Here is a 19,062-nt window from a genome sequence, read left to right as displayed (position 1 = left end):
GGGGGGAGGCGCGCTCCGGGGCCGGCGCCTGGCCTCGCCAGGAGCGGTCCGGCCCTGGGTCCGCGGCCTGCCCTCGGGTGGCCCGCGCCTGGCCTCAACAGTGGCCGAGACTGGGCGGCCCCCCCCCGAGGGCGCAATCCGGCAAGCGAACTGGGGCCTTGCGCCTCAGCCCCCGCCAGCCCGGCCCCGCCGCCGCGCTGCGGGACAGTCCGTGCCGGGGGCGGGGTGGGCGGCCTCCCTCGGAGGACCGGAGGTGGCTGCGGGAGCCGCTCTGTCCCCGCTCTCCCGGCGCTCTGTGGTTTAAGATGGCGGCGGGGGCTGAGGGGGCGAGTCCGTGAGTCCCAGGCCGGAGCGCCGCGGGGGCCGGCGGGGGCGGCGAGGCGGGCGGGAGCCGCCGGGCCGCGCCGGTGGGAGGAGCGGGAGGCCGCCTGCCGGGCCGGGGAGCGGCGGCATGTGAGCGCGGGCCGCGGCCGGCAGCGCGGCGATGGGGCAGCAGGTGGGCCGCGTCGGGGAGCCGGGCGCCGGGCTCCAGCACCAGCCGCCGCCTCAGCAGCAGCAGCCGCCGCGGGGGCTGCGGGGCAGCAGCGCGGCCAGGCCGGCGGGCCGCCGGCGGGAGGCGGCCGGGCGCACGGCGGAGGGAGGCTTCAATATCTTCACCCAGCACGGTGAGGGGCCGGGCCGGGGCCGCGCCGCCGGGCGGGAGGGGCCGGGCCGAGGGGGCGCCCGTCGCCGACGGGCCGGGGGCGGCCGTCCTCCCCTCCCTGCCCTCCCTCTTTGTTGTTGTTGGTGTGACGGGGGGAGGGGAGAGCTGCGGGGGTGGGGGGTGGGGGGGGAGCGGGGCTCGGCCCAGCCCGCAGCCTGGCGGCGAGCGCGGGGCCGGGGAAGCTGCCCCCGGTGTGGGGACGGGGCCGCCATCCGCGGCAGGAGCCAGGTGGCACCTCCGGCAGCCAGAACTTGCGGTGCTGGGAAGCTGTCACTGCAGCGGTTCCTAGCTCCGGGTTTGTTTACCAGGGTAAGGGTTACATGTGCCTTGTCAGAAATTTCAGCTTACTGAGGCGCTTATAACTTGCCCTTCTACATGTGTGGGTCTCTGTCGCTGTATAGCTCCTGACAGAGCAAACGATTTTGTTTAGGCTGGGGGATTATAGCTGCCATCCGATTCTCGGTTGGAAGTTTTTGCCTGTCCACTTCTATTCTTACTGCTGCACACTGATACCGGAAATGTTTAATGCAACACGAATAGTTTCTGTAATCTCTCCTAGGAGGACCCCACAACTTCCAAGTTCCCCTTCGTGACTGTGTTTTGTCCTTTTTTTTTTTTGGTTTTTTTTTTTATTATTCTGTCTGTTTGGCAACGTCTTAATAAAAAGCATAGGTTTTGAAAGGTATGATCAACTGAAACCTGTCAGCCTTGACAAGCACGTTGAGAACAGATGCATGGATGCGCCTCTAATCCTAAACAACTGAATCTGTTATGGAGAGCTTGGCTGGTTTGGCTTGAGGTGGAGAGAGATGTCAGTGTATAGAGCAGGGTTGCTTCTGACAATACGTATTTTCTTTTGCTCAATAGAATGAGCGTAGGCAAAAAGATTAAGGAACATGCAACCAGCAGTCTAAATGTAAATATCATCTGCTGTGACTGCTGACACGTAAGTATCTATGAAAACAAGAGCACGGCGCTAAATCTGGTTCTTAAAATCTCGGTGTTATCAAAGCTTTTGAGTTCAGGGAGCAGTATCAACTTTAAAACCAAAACAAAACTCCATGCTTGCTGAAATGCCTGACCTGCTATTACTACAATTAAAACTAACGGTTACTATTTTACTGTATCTTTCAACCATAGTGTCATCAACTTCACGTTTTACTCAGTCATCTTTGTATTTTTGTACTTTAAAAGGCACTTTGGCAAAAACATTACTATAAAAGACTAAGTTCACAGTGTTAGGAGCAGATCTCAGAAGTTATGCACATACCCTGCTTCTTTCTGTATGCTGAAGACTGCTTAATGTGACTTAGCTGGCAACACCATGTCTGCTAATGACAAACTGTCGGTCTTTTCGTGTCTTGGTACCAAAATGACTACTTGGTTCTTGCTTTTACAAGGCAAGGACAGAAAGGACGTTTGTGAGAAGTGCGGTACAGCATTGTGAGGATGTGTAGTTACTTTAGAATAACACAGTTGGGACTGACTCAAGTGCATCTTTTAATTTATTGCTGCATGTTTTAGTAGTAATTTAATTCAGCATCCTACACAAATCCTTCTAGCTCCTCCCTACTACATTTTAAAGGTAGAAGGTAAGGAGAATTATTTAGATGTAGTGGCAGGGAAATGGAGAGGAAAAGCTTTCTTAAGCACGCATGCACACCAAGACGACAAATTATGTGCTCTGCCAGCCCTTCTGCTCTGTCTTCCATTGAACTAGAAAGAAGAATGAGCCTGGAAAGCCAACATGCTCTGAATAAAACTGTTCAGTGGCATGTAAAAAGAGCATTTCTCTGTGATGACGACTGTATCTTTTAAAATAATTTCACTACTATTTGTATGGCTTCGGTTATCTGCTTCAGTGGTAAGATGATGGATATAATTTTACTTAGGTTTTTGTTGCTTCTGTTATTTTCTTTGCAGACTGTAAAGGAAGATGTATCTATTGAAAGTAAGATACAGCTTTTTGTTCTGTTAGATTACGTGAAAGGGGTGGGGTTTTTTGGCAATCCAGTTTTTGAGAGTTTCAGGGCAGGCTTCAAACTCCTGTCCTGTCTTGGTGAATGCCTCAGCTGTGTTAAATTGTTCCCTGATTCCGTGCACATTGTACTAGAAATGAGCGAACAACTCACTATTAATAATCTATACCAAATGCTAGCCAAAGTTGGGTACCTATTTAAATACTTGTCCTGTGCAATAACCAAAGATTTTTGTCATGTTCCTGAATCCTTTCTTTCTCAGAGAAGTTGTTTTCTTGTGATCCTGACTCCCCTTGTCTGAGGGAGGGGTGTTTTGCCTCTCAACTTCTGTTCTTATTTTTCACTTACTGACCTTGTTCTCCTGTTTTACTTAATCTGGCTTTCTGCTAGTTTTCTTTAAGTGCTACGCTTCTTTTGCTGCGATGCTGTTGATACTATGTGATCCAGATTGCTCTTTTCTAGTCATTTCTTTCTGAACCTGACCATCCATCCTGTCTCTAGGACATGTATTCACAGTGTATGAAAAGTGGTGGAGAAAGCGCAGGGTTGTGGGTTAGCACTCTTGGACCAGTGACTAAGCCAGCCAGTCAAAGGATGAGCCTGGATTATCTACCTTCCTTGGCTTTCCTTGATACAGTCATTGACGCGAGGACGACAACCTGTTGACTCTGCTAGACTCTTACAGGTATAAATCCCTGTCTCAGTTCATGTTGGCAGATTTCATGCTATACCGTCCCGGGAGTGACGTGAATCCTATTAACTACTCTTGCCAAAGTTCATTTTGAGGGGGCTGGTGCTTCCAGATTGTTTACAGAAAGGATGGAAGTAAACAATGTTTTCAGCCTCAGACCTGTTTTTGTTTCAGGATTTTGAAGAACAGCTTGTGTCAAATCAAAAAAGTATAAGATCTGTTATGCTAGGCTACTGAAAACCTGCGGTGAGCAGTTCTATGCAACGAACTTGGAAGTGTAGTTGCCCTTGAAAAATTGAGAGATTGAGCTGAACCAGTTTGTCCCAAGTGTGTTTTGTGTGTTACAGTTGTGTAGGAGAAGCACTACAGCAGATATACAGGCACTACATACTTCAGGACAATTTTTTGGAAGAAGCAAAGAGATGTTTTGCATTCTTTCCTTATTCTTACAAGGAAATCTGTATTGTAGCACCCCGCTATCCCATCATGAGAACAGTCACCTAGACTCTTGGGGGGTTTCAGCTTACCATTATACTGAGTTCTGTGAGCACTGCTATGAAGTTGAGCAGAGAAGTCCTAAGCAAGCTGATATACTGGTGTGATTTGTTAGCCATGGAGCAGAGTTCTCCAAGATGCAAAAGACAGTAATGGATTTTGCAACTTTTGCAGTTAGCCCTTCAAAGCGCCCCTTTCGAGCATTCCTAGCACATAATCTGTGGCTTACAAAAGCAAGCAATGGATCATCAAGCATGTTGGTTGCTAGTAACATACTAGAAAGGAAGAGTGTAGTGAGAAAGATCATTCAAACATCAGTGTATGTTGCATCAGAATTAACTAGTACCACAGGGACAACTACTCAAGGAGAAGCTGTAGGGAACACTAGTTAGGATCAAATTCTTACAGTTCGGCACAACCAGAAAAGAAGTACTTGGGGCCAGTACAGGATGACCTTCCCTTTCAGAGAAGGAATGGGCGAGAGAGCAGGGAAATAGGTTGTCTACTTATCCTTTCAGTAGTTTCCGTGAGGGAAGGGGTACAACTGATGACAACCAGCAACTTCCAAGTTGCATGGGCTGTAGCCGGCTCCTCGTACGACCTTTGAACAGTGACATGCTCTAATATTCTTCCTGAAGAGCAGTGATAACTGCCTACCGTACCAAGATACTCTTTGGAATGGTGTTAGCATGCTTTTCATCTCTGAAAAGACTTGCTGAGTGTTGTAGAAAACATACTGCAGGAAAATCAGATTATTTAAATCCTGGCTGGGAAGACTTTGCAATACCTGTTTGCAATACTGCTACAGTTGCCTTGGTAATATATTTTGGGGTAGCGGAAGGCTCTGCCACACTTGAGCTTTTGATCCAGCAGGCGCAGGACATTTGTTCCCTGTTTTGTTTTCTAGAGGAGGAGTTTAGCAACCTTTTACTATGTGCATCAAGGTCAGGCAAGATAAGCCTATACTTTTAAAAATAAAATTATCATTAAAGCTCCCCTAAGGCAGTCAGAGTGCTATGCCACATGATAAAAACATTCTAAAATAGGAAGAAGCATAAATACACTACCCTTTGAAATTGAGTGAAACTGAAGGGCTGGATGCAGGAAAATGGAAAGAAAGAGAGAAAATAGGGTCAGTTTAACAACTGCACTTTGTGGGCCGCCTAAAATGTTCTTTATTTTTCATCCCAGTGAAATGCAGCAAGCTCGGGCCAGAGCTACTTGCCTGCAGACTTTCCTGTCAGTAAATGCCCTGTGCAGATGGAATATAATCACTGTATTCAGTGCCTGAGTCTTTGTACTGTAAATCAGAAATCTTCTGGGACCATAATGTATAAATAACTCTTAACTAATTATTTGGGGAATAAAGGATAGTTCAGCTAAGTGTCTAGAGGAACATCTCCTGCAGAACATGAAATTATAGGCGTGTTCTCTGTTGCATCATTCTCCGTGATATCTAAATTATTCCTGCAGATCCAGTTGCATTCAATACTTGTTTTATATATCTTGTCTTAAGTTGGGATTTTTGTGTACTGCATTTCGCAAACAAAAGGACTCTATCAGCTTGGTGGAAGGGACGATACAATAGACTACGGATCTGTTGTAATTCCTGGCGTATGTATATTTCCTGTGTACTTTTCACATAGTCTGAAGAAGGTAAGACTGAAATGAAGTTACTTCAAAAGATGTTAGCCAGAACTAACTCAAAAATCAAATTTCAAAGCCCAGACAGATCTCAGATTTCTCAGTTCTCCACATATAGCAGATGGTGTGGTACAAGTTGTTCTAGCAATATTTCACAAACTTGCTGTTGCTTGCGAGTGCAGTGTTTTGCAAAAAAAAAATTGTGGGATTTTTTTTTGGAAATAGGGACATGGCCAAGTGAACAAACCGGTGGAAAGTGAACGTGTAAGGTATTGGACACACAAGCAAATTGTCACAAGCAGCCTAAACTTTTTTAATCTAGCAGGACTGACAGCTCACATAATTAGAGTTGGAAGATAGTTGGACTATCTCCTAGAGATGCTGTAGCAGGGTTGGCTTCAGGAATATTTTACGGCTGGTAGTAATTACGGATTCTGGGACAGTAGGCTTGAAATCATGTTTTCACCGGTGTTCAGGAGAAGTGACCTGTTCTGTGACCCACTTATGTCAGCATATGTCATGTTCGTTTGTTCTTAAAGCAGGCCAGTCCTTGCTGAAGTCAAATAATACTTTTTGGACCTTTGTTTTATAGATAAAGCTAGATGATCGTTAGTGTGATTTATTCTAGTCCATTTCTCTTAGTTGTGACAACTTAATGTTTCCAGTATACTTATTGTCTGTAAACTGTCTTCTAAGTACTGCTGACAGCTGACTAGTTCACACTCATAAGAAATGTTAAAATCCAACTAATGTAAAACAAGAAACAGCAGTTTGTACGTACACCAGTAGGGATGCATATGATAGTTAACTGAAAGTAATGCAGTTAGGATTTGTTCAGTGACTTGCCAAGTTTCTTTTCACCTGGTTGTATTTCAAAAAGCCAAGGCTAGATGGCCACAGACTAAAGCTTCACCTACATTATAACTGTTTCAGAATCTGATGTCCTAAATCACTGCCGGCCAAATGCTTAGTCGTTCTTTCAACAGTGTGTGATTATGAGTGACACAAAGCTTGGTAGCTGTAGTGCAGATGGCCCCTTGAGTGGCTTTGCAGGTGAATATGCAAAGTAGGCGAACAGGTTCCTTCTTAACAGCATTGAGGAGAGTATTTACCAGTAGAGGAGTATTTCTTGTAGTTGTTTGGACCACCAGCAATCTCTCTTTCCCTCAACACAGCAGGAAAGAAAAAAAAGCTTGTGTTGAGTTGGGTAACACAGTTGACTTGCTGGGTCTGAAGTAATGGTTCTCTCACGGTTACTGCATCAGCCCTCACATTCATCTGGTTTTGTGGTTATGAAATACTTTATTTTAAAGGCTGGTCTTGGTATTATCCGTAGAGATTATTCTCTCTAGAATAAGTGACTGTTACAAAACCATTGAGGCTTCCTGTTGGTAACACTGTAAACCACAACAACAAAGCTGAGTTATATTACCCATATCTGCTTAGGAAGTTTCATGTGCTTTGTGGGCTTTCTATAAAGACATGCACATCTCCCAATAAGATTGCATTAACTTTTTAATAGGTGGCTTTCGTATCAGCTAAATCAGCAGAGAAATTTGAAAAAAATGTCTTTTTTTAAAATGACTTTGCCATTTTTGAGGGTGAGACAAAGATGCACAGAAATACTTCGCTAAGAATTGAATTGATTTTGTTTCAGTCTTCTAGTGCTCTTTAAAGGCTATTTAAACATATTTAAGACTGAAATTTTTCAAGAAATTCCTTTCTTCTTCTCCTGCCCTTTCCTCCCAAATGTTGTCCTTAGAATCTTAATCTTACTATGATACGTCCATTAAAAACAATTACAGGTGTTAGTGAACTTAGAGCTTCACTTATGTTGATTTTAAGGTATCCTATGACAATAGTGATATGAGAATTGGGACTACAGTTGCGTAAGAAAAGTAGCTCTTCAATGAAGGAAAACTAATTTTCTATAGGACAGTTCTGTATCTCCTCATCCTTTAATTTGACAGTGTTACTGGTTTGGATTTTGTGCTCTTCCCTGGCTCGTTGTTATTTAATACTAAAGTGAAACCGAAGTAGCTGCTTCTTGTTATAAGTGATATATGGCAAAGACACAGGAACCATCTCCTGCTGCTGTTGGGGTCAAATTAGGAATCAGCTCAGAGGATAGGAAAATGAGATCATTCTGGTTTTGTGACCCTGTGCACCTCCCAGTCTGTTTCTCCTTCCTTTCTCCTATAACAATCCCAACAACTAAGTATCGAGCATGTCTCTGCTGTTCCTATTTATCATCATCTCAACTAGAATATGTAAGATGAGCAACTGTGGAGGAGAGTGTCTCTAGAAAGACAGATAATGCTGGAGAAGAACTAATGGGAATAAGGGAAGACTGGAAAAAGAAAAGGGTAAAAGATGATGTTGCACCTTCTCCCTGACAGTGCATTTTGATACACTGGAGATGGTATTTTAAAACATTGTCTGCAAAGCTGAACACTCAAAATACAGTCATGGGCATATTTAATAATTGTTAAATGAGACAGGTGGGCCTTCTAAACCGATCTATGGTAAGTTAGAAGTGGTTTACTGACCGATGTCCTTGTAGTGGGCAGCATACCGGTTGGGGAGTTTCCCCACATAGAATAGAATGGAATAGACTATTTCAGTTGGAAGGGACCTGCAGCGATCATCTAGTCCAAGTGCCTGACCAGTTCAGGGCTGACAGAGCTGATGACTGGTATAAGGCACAAAAAGATGAGGAGTTCCAAGCTCCTTGAGCACAACCAAATGTTAATTTGCAGGACTGAAACAAACAGTCCTCCCAAAACAATGGGAAAGAAAAACCCACCAACAAGATCTCCTCATCATCATCCCTTCTTACCAGAGGTAGAATCAAGTACAATGGAATAGTGAATATGTATATCCATTCTTTAGAGTTCACGTGTGGGATTTACAGTGGGTTGGCACAAGATACCAATAATCGCTTTTGTTGCAGGCTAAATGTGCTTAGCACCATGGCCAATTTTGAAACAGGTGCCAAGCTTGCTTCTGGTTGAAAGAAATTATATTAATATTGGCTATTATGGTGGTAGTATGTAGCACAGGTCACAAAGTGTTGCTGTTTTTTCACATTCCGTGTTCAATTAGATGCATAGTTTTTGGAAAAGTTGATTGTAGAGTAGCGTGCCTTTACAGGAGACACACCAGAACACAGAGGAATTGCAAAGTGAAGAAACACTTCTTCATCGCAAATCTGTGTACACTCCAACATGGCCCAGCCTAGAAGTTTGTTTAAATGTTGTCATATCCAAGTAGATTAGTATTACCTTCTACATTTACCCTAAACATCAGGGGTCTGAAAGGTGTTTAAAGAACACGGATCTGGTTTCTAGGCGAAACACAAAAACATTTGTACATTCTAATTTTGTAGCCCCTGGATTGTGGAGATAACCCTTCAAACCCAAGCTGGAGTGTAAATTAATGTAATGAAGCCTTCCTTAGCTTACAGGGTCATCTCAGTTTCTCAAGATTATTTCAAAGCCTTTGCTGGTCAGGGTTTATTTTACTAACCAGAAGTGTCACAGAGTTAGCAAGACTGTTCAGTTTTACTGCTGCTATTCAGAAACCTGTGGGAGGCTGTGCAACTGATGAGAATATCAATTTTGAGTTGCTACTTAGAAAAGAGCAGAAGAAAAAAAGCAGAAGTAGAGGCAAGATACAGATACAGTAGTATCTCTGAAATTTACTTTATAATAAAACAGGAAAAAATATTTAATTAGCCTTGAAGTGATTTAAAAAGAAATAATTGTAAGTGTTACTTCCAGTCCAGCAATCTAGTATGTCGGAACTTGCCAATTAATGAAACTATGGTGACTGTTTAGCAACAAAAAAAGCCTGTTCGTGCAAACTTTTAAAAAATTAATACAAGTTATTCATCTAGGAAGAGTGAAACGGATTCTTCTTTGAGATCTGAATAACCTCGAAGATCTTTTGAAATAGTGGCATGGCTTCCTTCCTCCATTAAGTCACTGGGTGCAGCGGAGTCCAAGCTTATACTGGCCTGAGCTGGGTTGCGTAAGCATGGACTTACTCGCTGCTTGTGTTTAATGCAGTTTTTTCTTACAACGCAGGTTTTAATTGTAAAGCTTTCTTTATGTTCACTGCTCACTTCAGTAGAAGTGAAAGAGAAACAGTGTCCTTTGTCTGAGAGCCAATTCGTGGTTCCTTTTCTCCTATAGATTGTTTTTCATCTTCTCACCTATCAACTGGCAAATAAAAAATTCAGTCTAATAGTTCACAGCTCTTGGGCTCAGAGTTAATGTAAGAAAGTTAAAATAGCAAGTTCTTAAAACTTGAACTTTAAATTGCTAAATGTCCTACATGTGCTTTTTAGAATGTTGTTGATATTAATAGTGTCAAGTCTTAGTAAAGTTACTCTTGAAGCGGCACCTTGATCAAAGCATAAAGGCTGTGGTATAGGCAAGACCTTGAACAGATGCTCCAAGGTTGTTTCTTTGATCATTTTGTGGTGATACCACTCAGCTCTGGTTTCTTTTCAAACCTGCTTTTTCACTGACTGGATTGGCAGTAAGTAAGCCACTATGAGCTTTATAATTTGTGTCAGTAACGTATATAAATAGTGGGAGCCAGCTCTCTGCATGTCCCAGAGAATTCTTGTGCTTTCTCCTGACTAGGAAGTGAGGTTTTGGTAGGTTTTGTCATTTTTAGGCAGGGAGATTTGTACAACTTGGCGAGGGATGAACCAGTGTTTTTGTAATTGATATCAGTGTTAAACTTGTGCTCTGGCCCAGTTAGTTACCCAGTGAAGCACAGCAAAATACTTTTTCATTAATCATAAATTGTATGCTTGTTATTCAGGATGATATTTGTTCATTTTACTTAATTTTGATTTATGGCTTTGTTTTAAAAAAGCTAGGTAAACTGAGAAAGTTGAGATACTTTACCAGATTAAAAAGGCTTTGTCTAGAGAAGATCCTTAGAATAAATAGGAAATTAGTATATAGTGTCCTGTGGTGCTAGTATTCCAAATTGTATTTAGGGTTTTTTCTTCAGGATCTTAAAAAACTGTGGCTTTTAAGGTTTTCTACATAGCTGTGAGAAAGGAACTGATTTTTCATGTTAGAAGAAGCTGAGATCTATTTTTTTCATGAGTAATCTAATAAATTTTGATCTGATATGTACTACAGAAGAACAGTTAGCCCACATTTCGTAAGTTTTTCTTCCAGAGGTGCATTAGATAGCTTAGGATTGATGTGCAAAATCAGCAGATGCCTGAATGATGATTTGAGTAGCGTGCCATAGCTATACTGTGAAACAGAAGTCTAGCAGGTTTAAGTCTTGCTTTTGTCATAACAATACTAGATGTGTTTTGTCAGAAAACTTTTTCATTTTCTGTGTTTATAGGTCATCATAATAAAATATATTTAACTTCTTTAGGGGTAAAATGTTTAAAGAGGGCACTACCCTCTATATTAGAGTCATTTAGTTGTGTGATAATTCCTGCACTTTAGCACCTAGTTGGAAGTCCAGATATGCTTTGAGAAGCTGAAATAGGCCACGAGCTTAAGTCTGTCGAAGCTTATCTTGTCTGTAGTCTTGTAAGAAGTTCTAATTCTTTCTTATTCTGATGTGAATAAGTCTGTAGAGCTTCCATTCGCTTTTTTTGTCAAACGGTTAAGCTAAACTTGAATATTATTCTAGGTATGTGTCTTTCCATCAACACACAAGCTTGCGCCATGGTAGTAGAGGTGCAATTACTTTTTCTTGTCATTGTCTGCACCTTGTTACTGTTTCTGCTAAATTAAATGTTTTTCTCATTTTAGGGGTTGGTGACAAAGCATGTAACTACTGCGAGGTGCAGCCTAGCTCTAGGTAATGCTTAGCTATCCTCTCGGTACCTGCTCAGCCACAGGTGGATGGACTTAGCCCTGGTATTATATGCACTTGTGCTTTAGGCTGTGGAAACAGGTGTGCCTTAAGGCAACGTAATCCATAGTCTGTTTAGATTCAGGTGAGCTGTGCCAGTTCCCTTGCTTTACCCATGGGGACATGGTATCCCCAGGTGCTGATTTTAGCATGTTTTCTGTTGTGCATCAGCTGTGACAGAACTACAGTGCAGCTGATATGCTTGAGGCATTGCCATTAAGTATTTTGTTCCTGAACAAGAACAGCACTTGACTACGAGGAACCTCTTAAACAGCCTTTCTCCTTTCTTTAGCCTTCTTCTCTCCGCACAAAGCTCACCTTGCTCTGTTCAAGCAGGGAAGCAGGCTTTGAAACATGCACCGCATTGTCAGCGGGGAGCAGGTGAGTACGAATGAGTACAGACTCACGCTGGGCAGAACTACCACATGAACTGAGGAGCCTGGGCAGCACACAGGAGGCTGTGTGAATGTAAAGTAAGAAGGTAGAAGGATCAATTACATAGCTGCTTATGGAGAACATGATTTTCCAGCCTACCACGAGAGGGTGCTACAATGCTTCGACTTAATTTATCCATTGCAAAAAAGTTTTTCTGGTAGGAAAAGTTAAGGGTGTTTTTGAACATTACTGTGTTACAGTGAAGTTTTAAGTAACTGTTGGTTTATGAAAGCGTGCGAGATCCATGTATCAAAATGCAGATGTAGCTGTCTTAAAATTTAAGGAAATACATGTTCATGTTGCTTTTGCTTTTAAGAGCTGAACTGCTTCCTTTGTAGTTGTTTTGTTTCTGTTGGGCTTTATCCTAGATAACTTCATCTGCCAGTAAGAGAGGATTTCCAGCTTGTTTACGTGTAAGTGTGCAGGCAACCTTTTGTGCATGAAAAAGCATTAAATTGGATACTTCTGCTAGGTAATCTGAGCCCTCAAATTAAGAGGCACTTCTCATCTGTGAAATGGCAGTAATGCTTGCTTGCTTTTATGGAGATGTTTAGAATTAACTTTTGCAGAAGCAAACACAGAAAAGCTGTCTGCAGGCTAAATGTTCAGTCATGCACTCTTGTCTCATCCTGTAGGCTGGTTAGAGAAATGTGTTTGTTGTGGTTCTAGCCTGTATTTCAAAACACTTGTGGCATGGTAATGGGTCTGAAAGAAGTTTAGTGTTTGTGTAAATTGTTTAACTTGCCTTGAAATGGAAGCTCAAAGCACTGTGCTTTGCTGAATGTTATTTATTAAACATCCATAAAGAGGCTGAAGCTACAGAGAATTAGCAACAGATAGAGAACTTTAGTATACTGTCTTTGGTTGTTCAGCAGTAGAGCAATACAAACAAGAGAGTGAATTGCACTAAGTGTTCATGCAGTTAGGTGGGCTGGCAAAGAGATCCCAAACCTGGTGTTTAGGGTTGAGGCATGTAATTACTAAGAAATAAGATCACTTGACATTACTGTGGTGTAGTTCATCATTGACTGCTCAACTGTGGGGTAGTTGTTAAACTGAGGTGCATTTGTGTTTTTCTAAGTCACTTATCATTCCCTTCAATACTAGTCAGAAAATGAAAGACCACATTGAAAGAAACACATTAATCAGTCCCAAAACAGACTACTAGAAAGGAGATAAGAAAATCTGTTTAAAATGCAACCAAGACAGACTGCCTGGCTTGCATACTATAGTGTAAGAGCAAAGGCATGACTTCTGGTATGCTGTAGCTGTCCTTTTTTTCTCTCCTCCACACTTCCCTAATTCGTTAGGAGGTTGAGATCTTGCCTGCATTTCAGGCCCAGGCACCTGGCTTTGTTTCATCCATCCATCTGTTATTTCCTCATACAGAAAGATTAAAACACTCTTTATCACATGGTTACCCCCTGTACTTCACCCCCTGAACCTACAAGGAAGTGGGCTAGTGATTTTTGAAACCATAAAAGCTACTATAGAAGCAGCATCTTGGCGTTAGTATGTAGTATAAACTGCTCTGCTGCAGCAGTGTTCATATCACCAAGGTGAAGGTTACCCTTCCAGGGGATTGCTCTTGTGCTTTTAGAAGTTAGATAATGATCCTGTGCGGTGAGAACAAGTATCATTCCACGGTGAATACTGTGTGCAAAAGAGGTTGTCTGAGGCTTAAGGGGAAACAGAACTGAATGTCCAGGAATTGGTGCTGGTGACAAATTAGGAAGAACGGTTTCCTTTCCTATGAGCATTTAGCATTCTTACTCATCTGCCTGTATCTTTATTTGGAGTCATGTCTGTTCTGAAAATGAGACAGGTGATGCACAGTCTATCTGACTGTGTCTGCTCCTGGGGAAACTGTTCCCAAATTCCTTGCCTTTGCTGACAGACACAGTATGCTAGCTCTAAAACAAGGAATACAGATAAGCAGGAATAGAAGAAAATGGTTTCTGCTCGTGAAGGTACTATCTTTGTTTAAATATTAAAAAAAAATGAGATAGTGTCATGAGTAAAAATCCCTGCAGTTAAGAAACTATTTTCTGTAGTAGTTAGCTATTTAGTCTTGCCCCCCTACACACTAGAAGAGTAGTAAGTTTATAAAAGGAAGACAGTGTTTTAAGTGAGAGGCATGAGTACACAAAATGGTTTATGCAGCAGGTCTCTAGCAGAGCTACTGATACAGCACCCTTTCCTCAGGACCATGTTTTCCTTTTCCAAGTTGGACAGTAGAGGCTTTCTATTATGCTGTGACAGATTTTCTTCCCTTTTTTGATGCTTGAATGTAAAGCTACTTGTTTTATTGCTACTTCATTAGTGTGATGAAGCGTAGGAGTTTTTGTTTAGAGAACATCAGTAGTTGAGGCAGTAGCTGTTTTCAGTGTTGCATGTCTCTAATTGAAAGTGTTACTCATTAGGGAGATACTGAAAGGATTTTGTAAGGAAAGCTCCAAGTATTGCACTTCAGGAAGGATAGCTAATCAACACCAGTTTGAGTCCTGCTCTGCCCTAGTCTGATATTTAGCAAATGACTTTGTTTCCTTGCTTTAGACCTTCTGCGTAGTACAAATTTTACCCTACTCTGTAGGACTGTCAAGAGAATAAAATACCAAAACTGTGAAGCACTCTATGTATCAAGTGCAACAAAAATATCTCATGTAGTATCAAGTCATAATATTAGCATGCCCTGACTTGAGAATGTTCTGTAGGCTGTGAATTTAATGCGTGTGAGAGCCAGCATTTACTGCTGGTGAAGGGTACAGCATAATTAGCACTGGTGAGGGTAGTCGCCAACAAAACATGTACAGCCTCAGCAGAAGCCTGGGATCTGGTACATAGTCTTTCTCTCTTCTTCTTAAATTATTAAGAAAGTGTTTCAGCAAAAATTGTGGATCTTATTGTTTAGTTGTAGATGTCTGAGCAGGCTAGATGGTTACCTACTAGAGGGTTTGGAATAAATCTTACTAGAACTCATATTCTCATTGGGAAAATATTGCATCTTGTCGGGATAACAAGTCTGGATAACAATTATCTAGATTTAGGAAGACTTCACTGCTTGGGATGAGATCCTCATGCTGCTGTTCCCTGATTGCCTCTTGTATAAAAGAACAGGCACATCACTGGATGTCTTAACTCTCAACATTGTATGTTAGCACTCATGCAGTGTGAAATCTGATAAAAATATGACTGTGCATCTCAGGCCTGAGCTCTGAGGAGGAATGCCGAGTCCTTTCAGCAGCGTGCCTCCAAAGACAGCTGCGCAGTTAGCATTTGTGTCTGCCAGGGTCTGTGCTCTCCACAACGATCCCCGCCCCAAACCTCCGGACAAAAACAGGAGATGAATCTCAACAGCTGCAGAAAGCTCAGTTTATGAATCTTAATTAGGGTAAGGAGTTATTTGAAGTGCTTCTTTTTGTAAATCTCTAATGATGGTTGTAAGGGCTACGTATCCCCATTGAAGTTGTCAGGATAATGCTAACCTTTTTATTGAAGTGGAGTTCTGGTGGTCTGAGCTGCATGGATGCCACATCTCTCTAAACATAAATAATGCTCACATAGACTATAGTGTTTTTCTGTACTCCACTGGTGTGCTCTCAGTTCTCCTTCCTCTTCTCCCCTGTCCAGGTTGCACCATTTTTTGCGCGTGCTGATTTTTCCAGTTGTACTTTTTGCCTTGAGTAGGCTACCACCCTTACATGATATACTGCTTTCATAACATTGGCAAAGTGCCCAATAAAACTGGTTTGAGACCTCCACACCCAGACCTGAATATTTTTCCTCCCCAGTTTAAAGGAATGACCTGCATTTTATGTATTTGTCTTAGATTACAGCAGCCACCTTCATGTATTAAGAACAAAGCCAAGACTGTCCATTTCCCCATAATTATATTGTACCTGTCATTATGTAGGAAGCCCTGCCCTTGCTTTAGAAGTCAAGTCATTAGATTCCATATATTTTAATTGGGTGAGTCATTTAGTTTCAGTCCTGCTGCTAGAGCATGCATCTGTTGTGTCTAATGTAATTTCCCCCTAATGGGGCCAACAGTAGCCGTACCAGTAGTGTTAAGTCTGTTACAAATAATCTGTCTACAATATTCACAGTGCGTAATTTCTAAAAGGTTCACTAGGAATTTTCAAATTAAGAATAGCTGCATTATTATTTTTTTTCTGTTATGGAGAGGGTTATAACTTGATCTAGGAAATACTTAATCTTGAAGTAAACTTTTAAAGGATACAGCCTGTTTATATCCTGGTTGTCTGAATTACAATATGATAAGGCTTAACTGATGAAAACATGTCAAAAGAGAAGCTTGTCCCCACCACCACTGTGCTCTGTCTTTACCAGGACTGGTTCTTGTCTGACCCTGTGGTGAGCCAGTCCAGGGAGCTAAACCAACAGAAAACTCTGAAGTGCTGGTTTGGTTTCCCGACCCAGGTCGCTGCACAGCAGATGAACGCGGCAGGTACGAGCACATGGGAAGCAGCCAAGGAGGCAGCTGGGAGCAGGGGAAACAGCCACAGACCTGGCAGCAGCTGCTTGCTGGGTTCATTTAGCCACATGCTCAGTCTGCACCCTCAAGACCTTAGCGAAATATTTCAGTGGTTTTGTTTTTATGTCTGGGGAGGGCTTTGATGAATCTGGTTTAGGATTACTAAAAAAAAATAATCTAATAGGTTATACACATACACTTTGCATTGTATTTCTTTAGCAAGGCTGCTATCTGAAATAAGACCCTGAAATTTGTTCTTTTAGAAATCTTTGAAATTCAGAAATGTGTTAACTCAGATATGCTTAAAGAGTCAAAGGCAGTTATCTCTTCATAAGAGGTTACTTCTCTAATTTTCTAAGAATAGGATCACCTCTTATCTAATTTAAGGGTGGGGATTTTGTAACCGTTATTTTACTTCAGTGGTCACAGAGTTCTTGGCATTAATGGCCATACGTGTATGTCTTGAATGAAAAGCTGATTATTACCCCGTGGCCGTAACAGCAGCTCTTCATTGCAGTCCTTGCGTTGGTGAGACTGACAGCTAGAGGAAAAGGCTGGCTGTCCTTCAGGCTGCTGACCTAGGTGTGAACTTAGAGTTGGATAATCAAATGGATTATTTGACTGCTGTTTCTGCCAAAAGAGGCTCAGTTCTGTGAATAAATCTGTTAGTCTAGTTTCTCTAGTAATTAGGAATTAAGTTCTTACAGCGGTTATTTGCTGCATTTTAGTTACACCCAATTCTCAATATACAAGTTTTTACTAAACAGTCACATTTGGCGTCACAAGAGAATATGACAACCTAGATTAGTCAGCCCTTTTGAGGGCTGATTCTGCTTGATGTATTTGATCATGATAATTTGATGTTTGCTATTACTCAGCTTTTCCGGCTTTAGAACCTGAGGTTTGACCCTGCATGTTTAGTTTACTGGTATTTTAGTGAAGGAAAAAAACCCCACAAAATTCATGCTTTTTGTAGGTCTGTGCTGGATATTCTCCAGGCTCTCATCTTCTGTATTTCAGTCACTAATTTGTGTGCTGTTCACCTTCATGGATTCACCTCCATTGGTCTCTTTGGGTGCTTCAGAGGTTTTGTTTTTGGGGGGACACAGGCAATCTGCTGTTCATGATGAAAGCACGACCTTAAAGGGTGTTTGCCCCAGAATCTCTGCTGATGCTTCATGCAGGAGCTTCAGCATCCTTGCTGGAGGAGTTTAAATGTGCTGTGTGTTTCCAGGTTTCTGAATTTCAGCTCTTGCTTCAGTTTTTCAGGGACTGACCATCAGGCTTTATAAAAATTTAACATTGTTATGCTTGTATGGTTTATTTTAGATTGCAAGAGACTTAGATCTTGAAGCAGTAATGTGTCCATATAAACATCTTTCCTTGCCTCACTTCCCTCACTGTTTTTAACAGTTTTGGCATCTGCTCAGTTCTATAACCTATCCAGGATCTTTTTACTTCCAAGCAGCCCATGCAGCACACTTACATTGGCTTTAAGTAGCTTGAAAGCAATGGTAAGATTGTTTCTGGCAATGATGTAGATTGTGCAGGTAACATGTCATTAATTCTAAAGACCCTTCAAATACTTTCAAATATTCATTAGCTTCTGGTTCTGTAAAGTTCTTCTGAGCTGAAAGACCCATTTTAAACCAACATGGTGTAGCGCCTTTCAGTCTGAAGTTATTTGTAACTGCTTCTGGATGCTCTGTTGCTTGCAGAGTAGTAACTCTTCCTTTTTCAAAGAAATTTGAGAGTTAAGTAACATGTCACAACAGCATGGAATTCCAATAGGGAAATGCCCCAAAAGGCAGGGTTTAGTGGCACCTCAGGAAGCTGGCAGCAATTGACCGTCTTGCAGTAGCGCTAAATAAGATGTCTCCATAAGGATGGGACAGAGAAGCCCTAGGCTGGAAGCAGTGTCTGCATGGGATGGTAAGTGTATTGCTTTCCAACTACTGCACTGAGAGCTACAGTTATTTTGAAAACATTCAAGTACAGGATGGCCATAGGTAACTGCTGTAAATAGTATTAATGTAACCGGGAAATCTTCTGCCAAGCTACCAAAAGCCAGGGCTTCTTTAGTTTCCAGTACCTGGACAAAAGGCAGGAGATGGCATTCTGCCCCTTTGCTTTAAGAGGCTAAGCCAGAATGGAGTACAAGTTCACCATGTTTTTGGTTATTTGGGTATCTAATTGGGAGTAGATTTGTACTGTAAGAGGCTCAAGAGAGAATGATTTTGAGAGGAGCATTTGCAGGACTGCCTGTTGTCTTGGGATTTCCAACTGCAAGACAGCACCTGGTGTGTTGGCACAGCCCAGTAGTGAGCCCTGGTCCCAGAGAAAGTACTTAGTGTGGCTGGTTCTTGAAGGGATACAATATAGCCCTGTGTAATCCAAGCAGTCAGCTGTCCCCACAACCTATATAAGCCAGCAACAACTGGGAATGTTTTTCTGTGGAGTAGGAGGAAGAAGGAATGAGGTGGAACTCTGTCAATTTAGGAGAAAAAAAATTTACCTTAATTTAACAAGATAAAGGGACCTTTCTTGGCCTTTCAAACCGGAAGACATGGGGACGCTGCAAGCAAGGTCCCTTCTGGGTGTCACAGTTAGGCTTCGGTTTCAATCTCAGTTCAAAATTTCCATTTCATAAAACAACACTCCTGGACTCAGAAGCAGTTTCACATACCTCCCTCAAAGCAAGCTGTACGGCACAACT

General features: G+C 42.2%; 1 protein-coding gene across 1 annotated transcript in view; it reads left to right on the top strand.

Moving 5' to 3' along the window:
• Positions 1 to 337: 337 nt before the first annotated feature.
• The window catches only part of ABL2 (ABL proto-oncogene 2, non-receptor tyrosine kinase), a 49,775-nt gene continuing 31,050 nt past the window's right edge, over positions 338 to 19,062 (top strand). The window contains exon 1 of the mRNA XM_040610503.1: positions 338 to 665. Coding sequence (XP_040466437.1) covers positions 485 to 665 — 181 coding nt within the window. The 5' untranslated portion in view covers positions 338 to 484. The remainder of the gene's footprint in view (positions 666 to 19,062) is intronic.

This window comes from Falco naumanni, chromosome 11, assembly GCF_017639655.2.
Source record: "Falco naumanni isolate bFalNau1 chromosome 11, bFalNau1.pat, whole genome shotgun sequence".
Classification (NCBI taxonomy): domain Eukaryota; kingdom Metazoa; phylum Chordata; class Aves; order Falconiformes; family Falconidae; genus Falco; species Falco naumanni.
The sequence above is the reverse complement of the archived record's forward strand: the minus strand, read 5'-3'. Positions and strand labels throughout refer to the sequence as shown.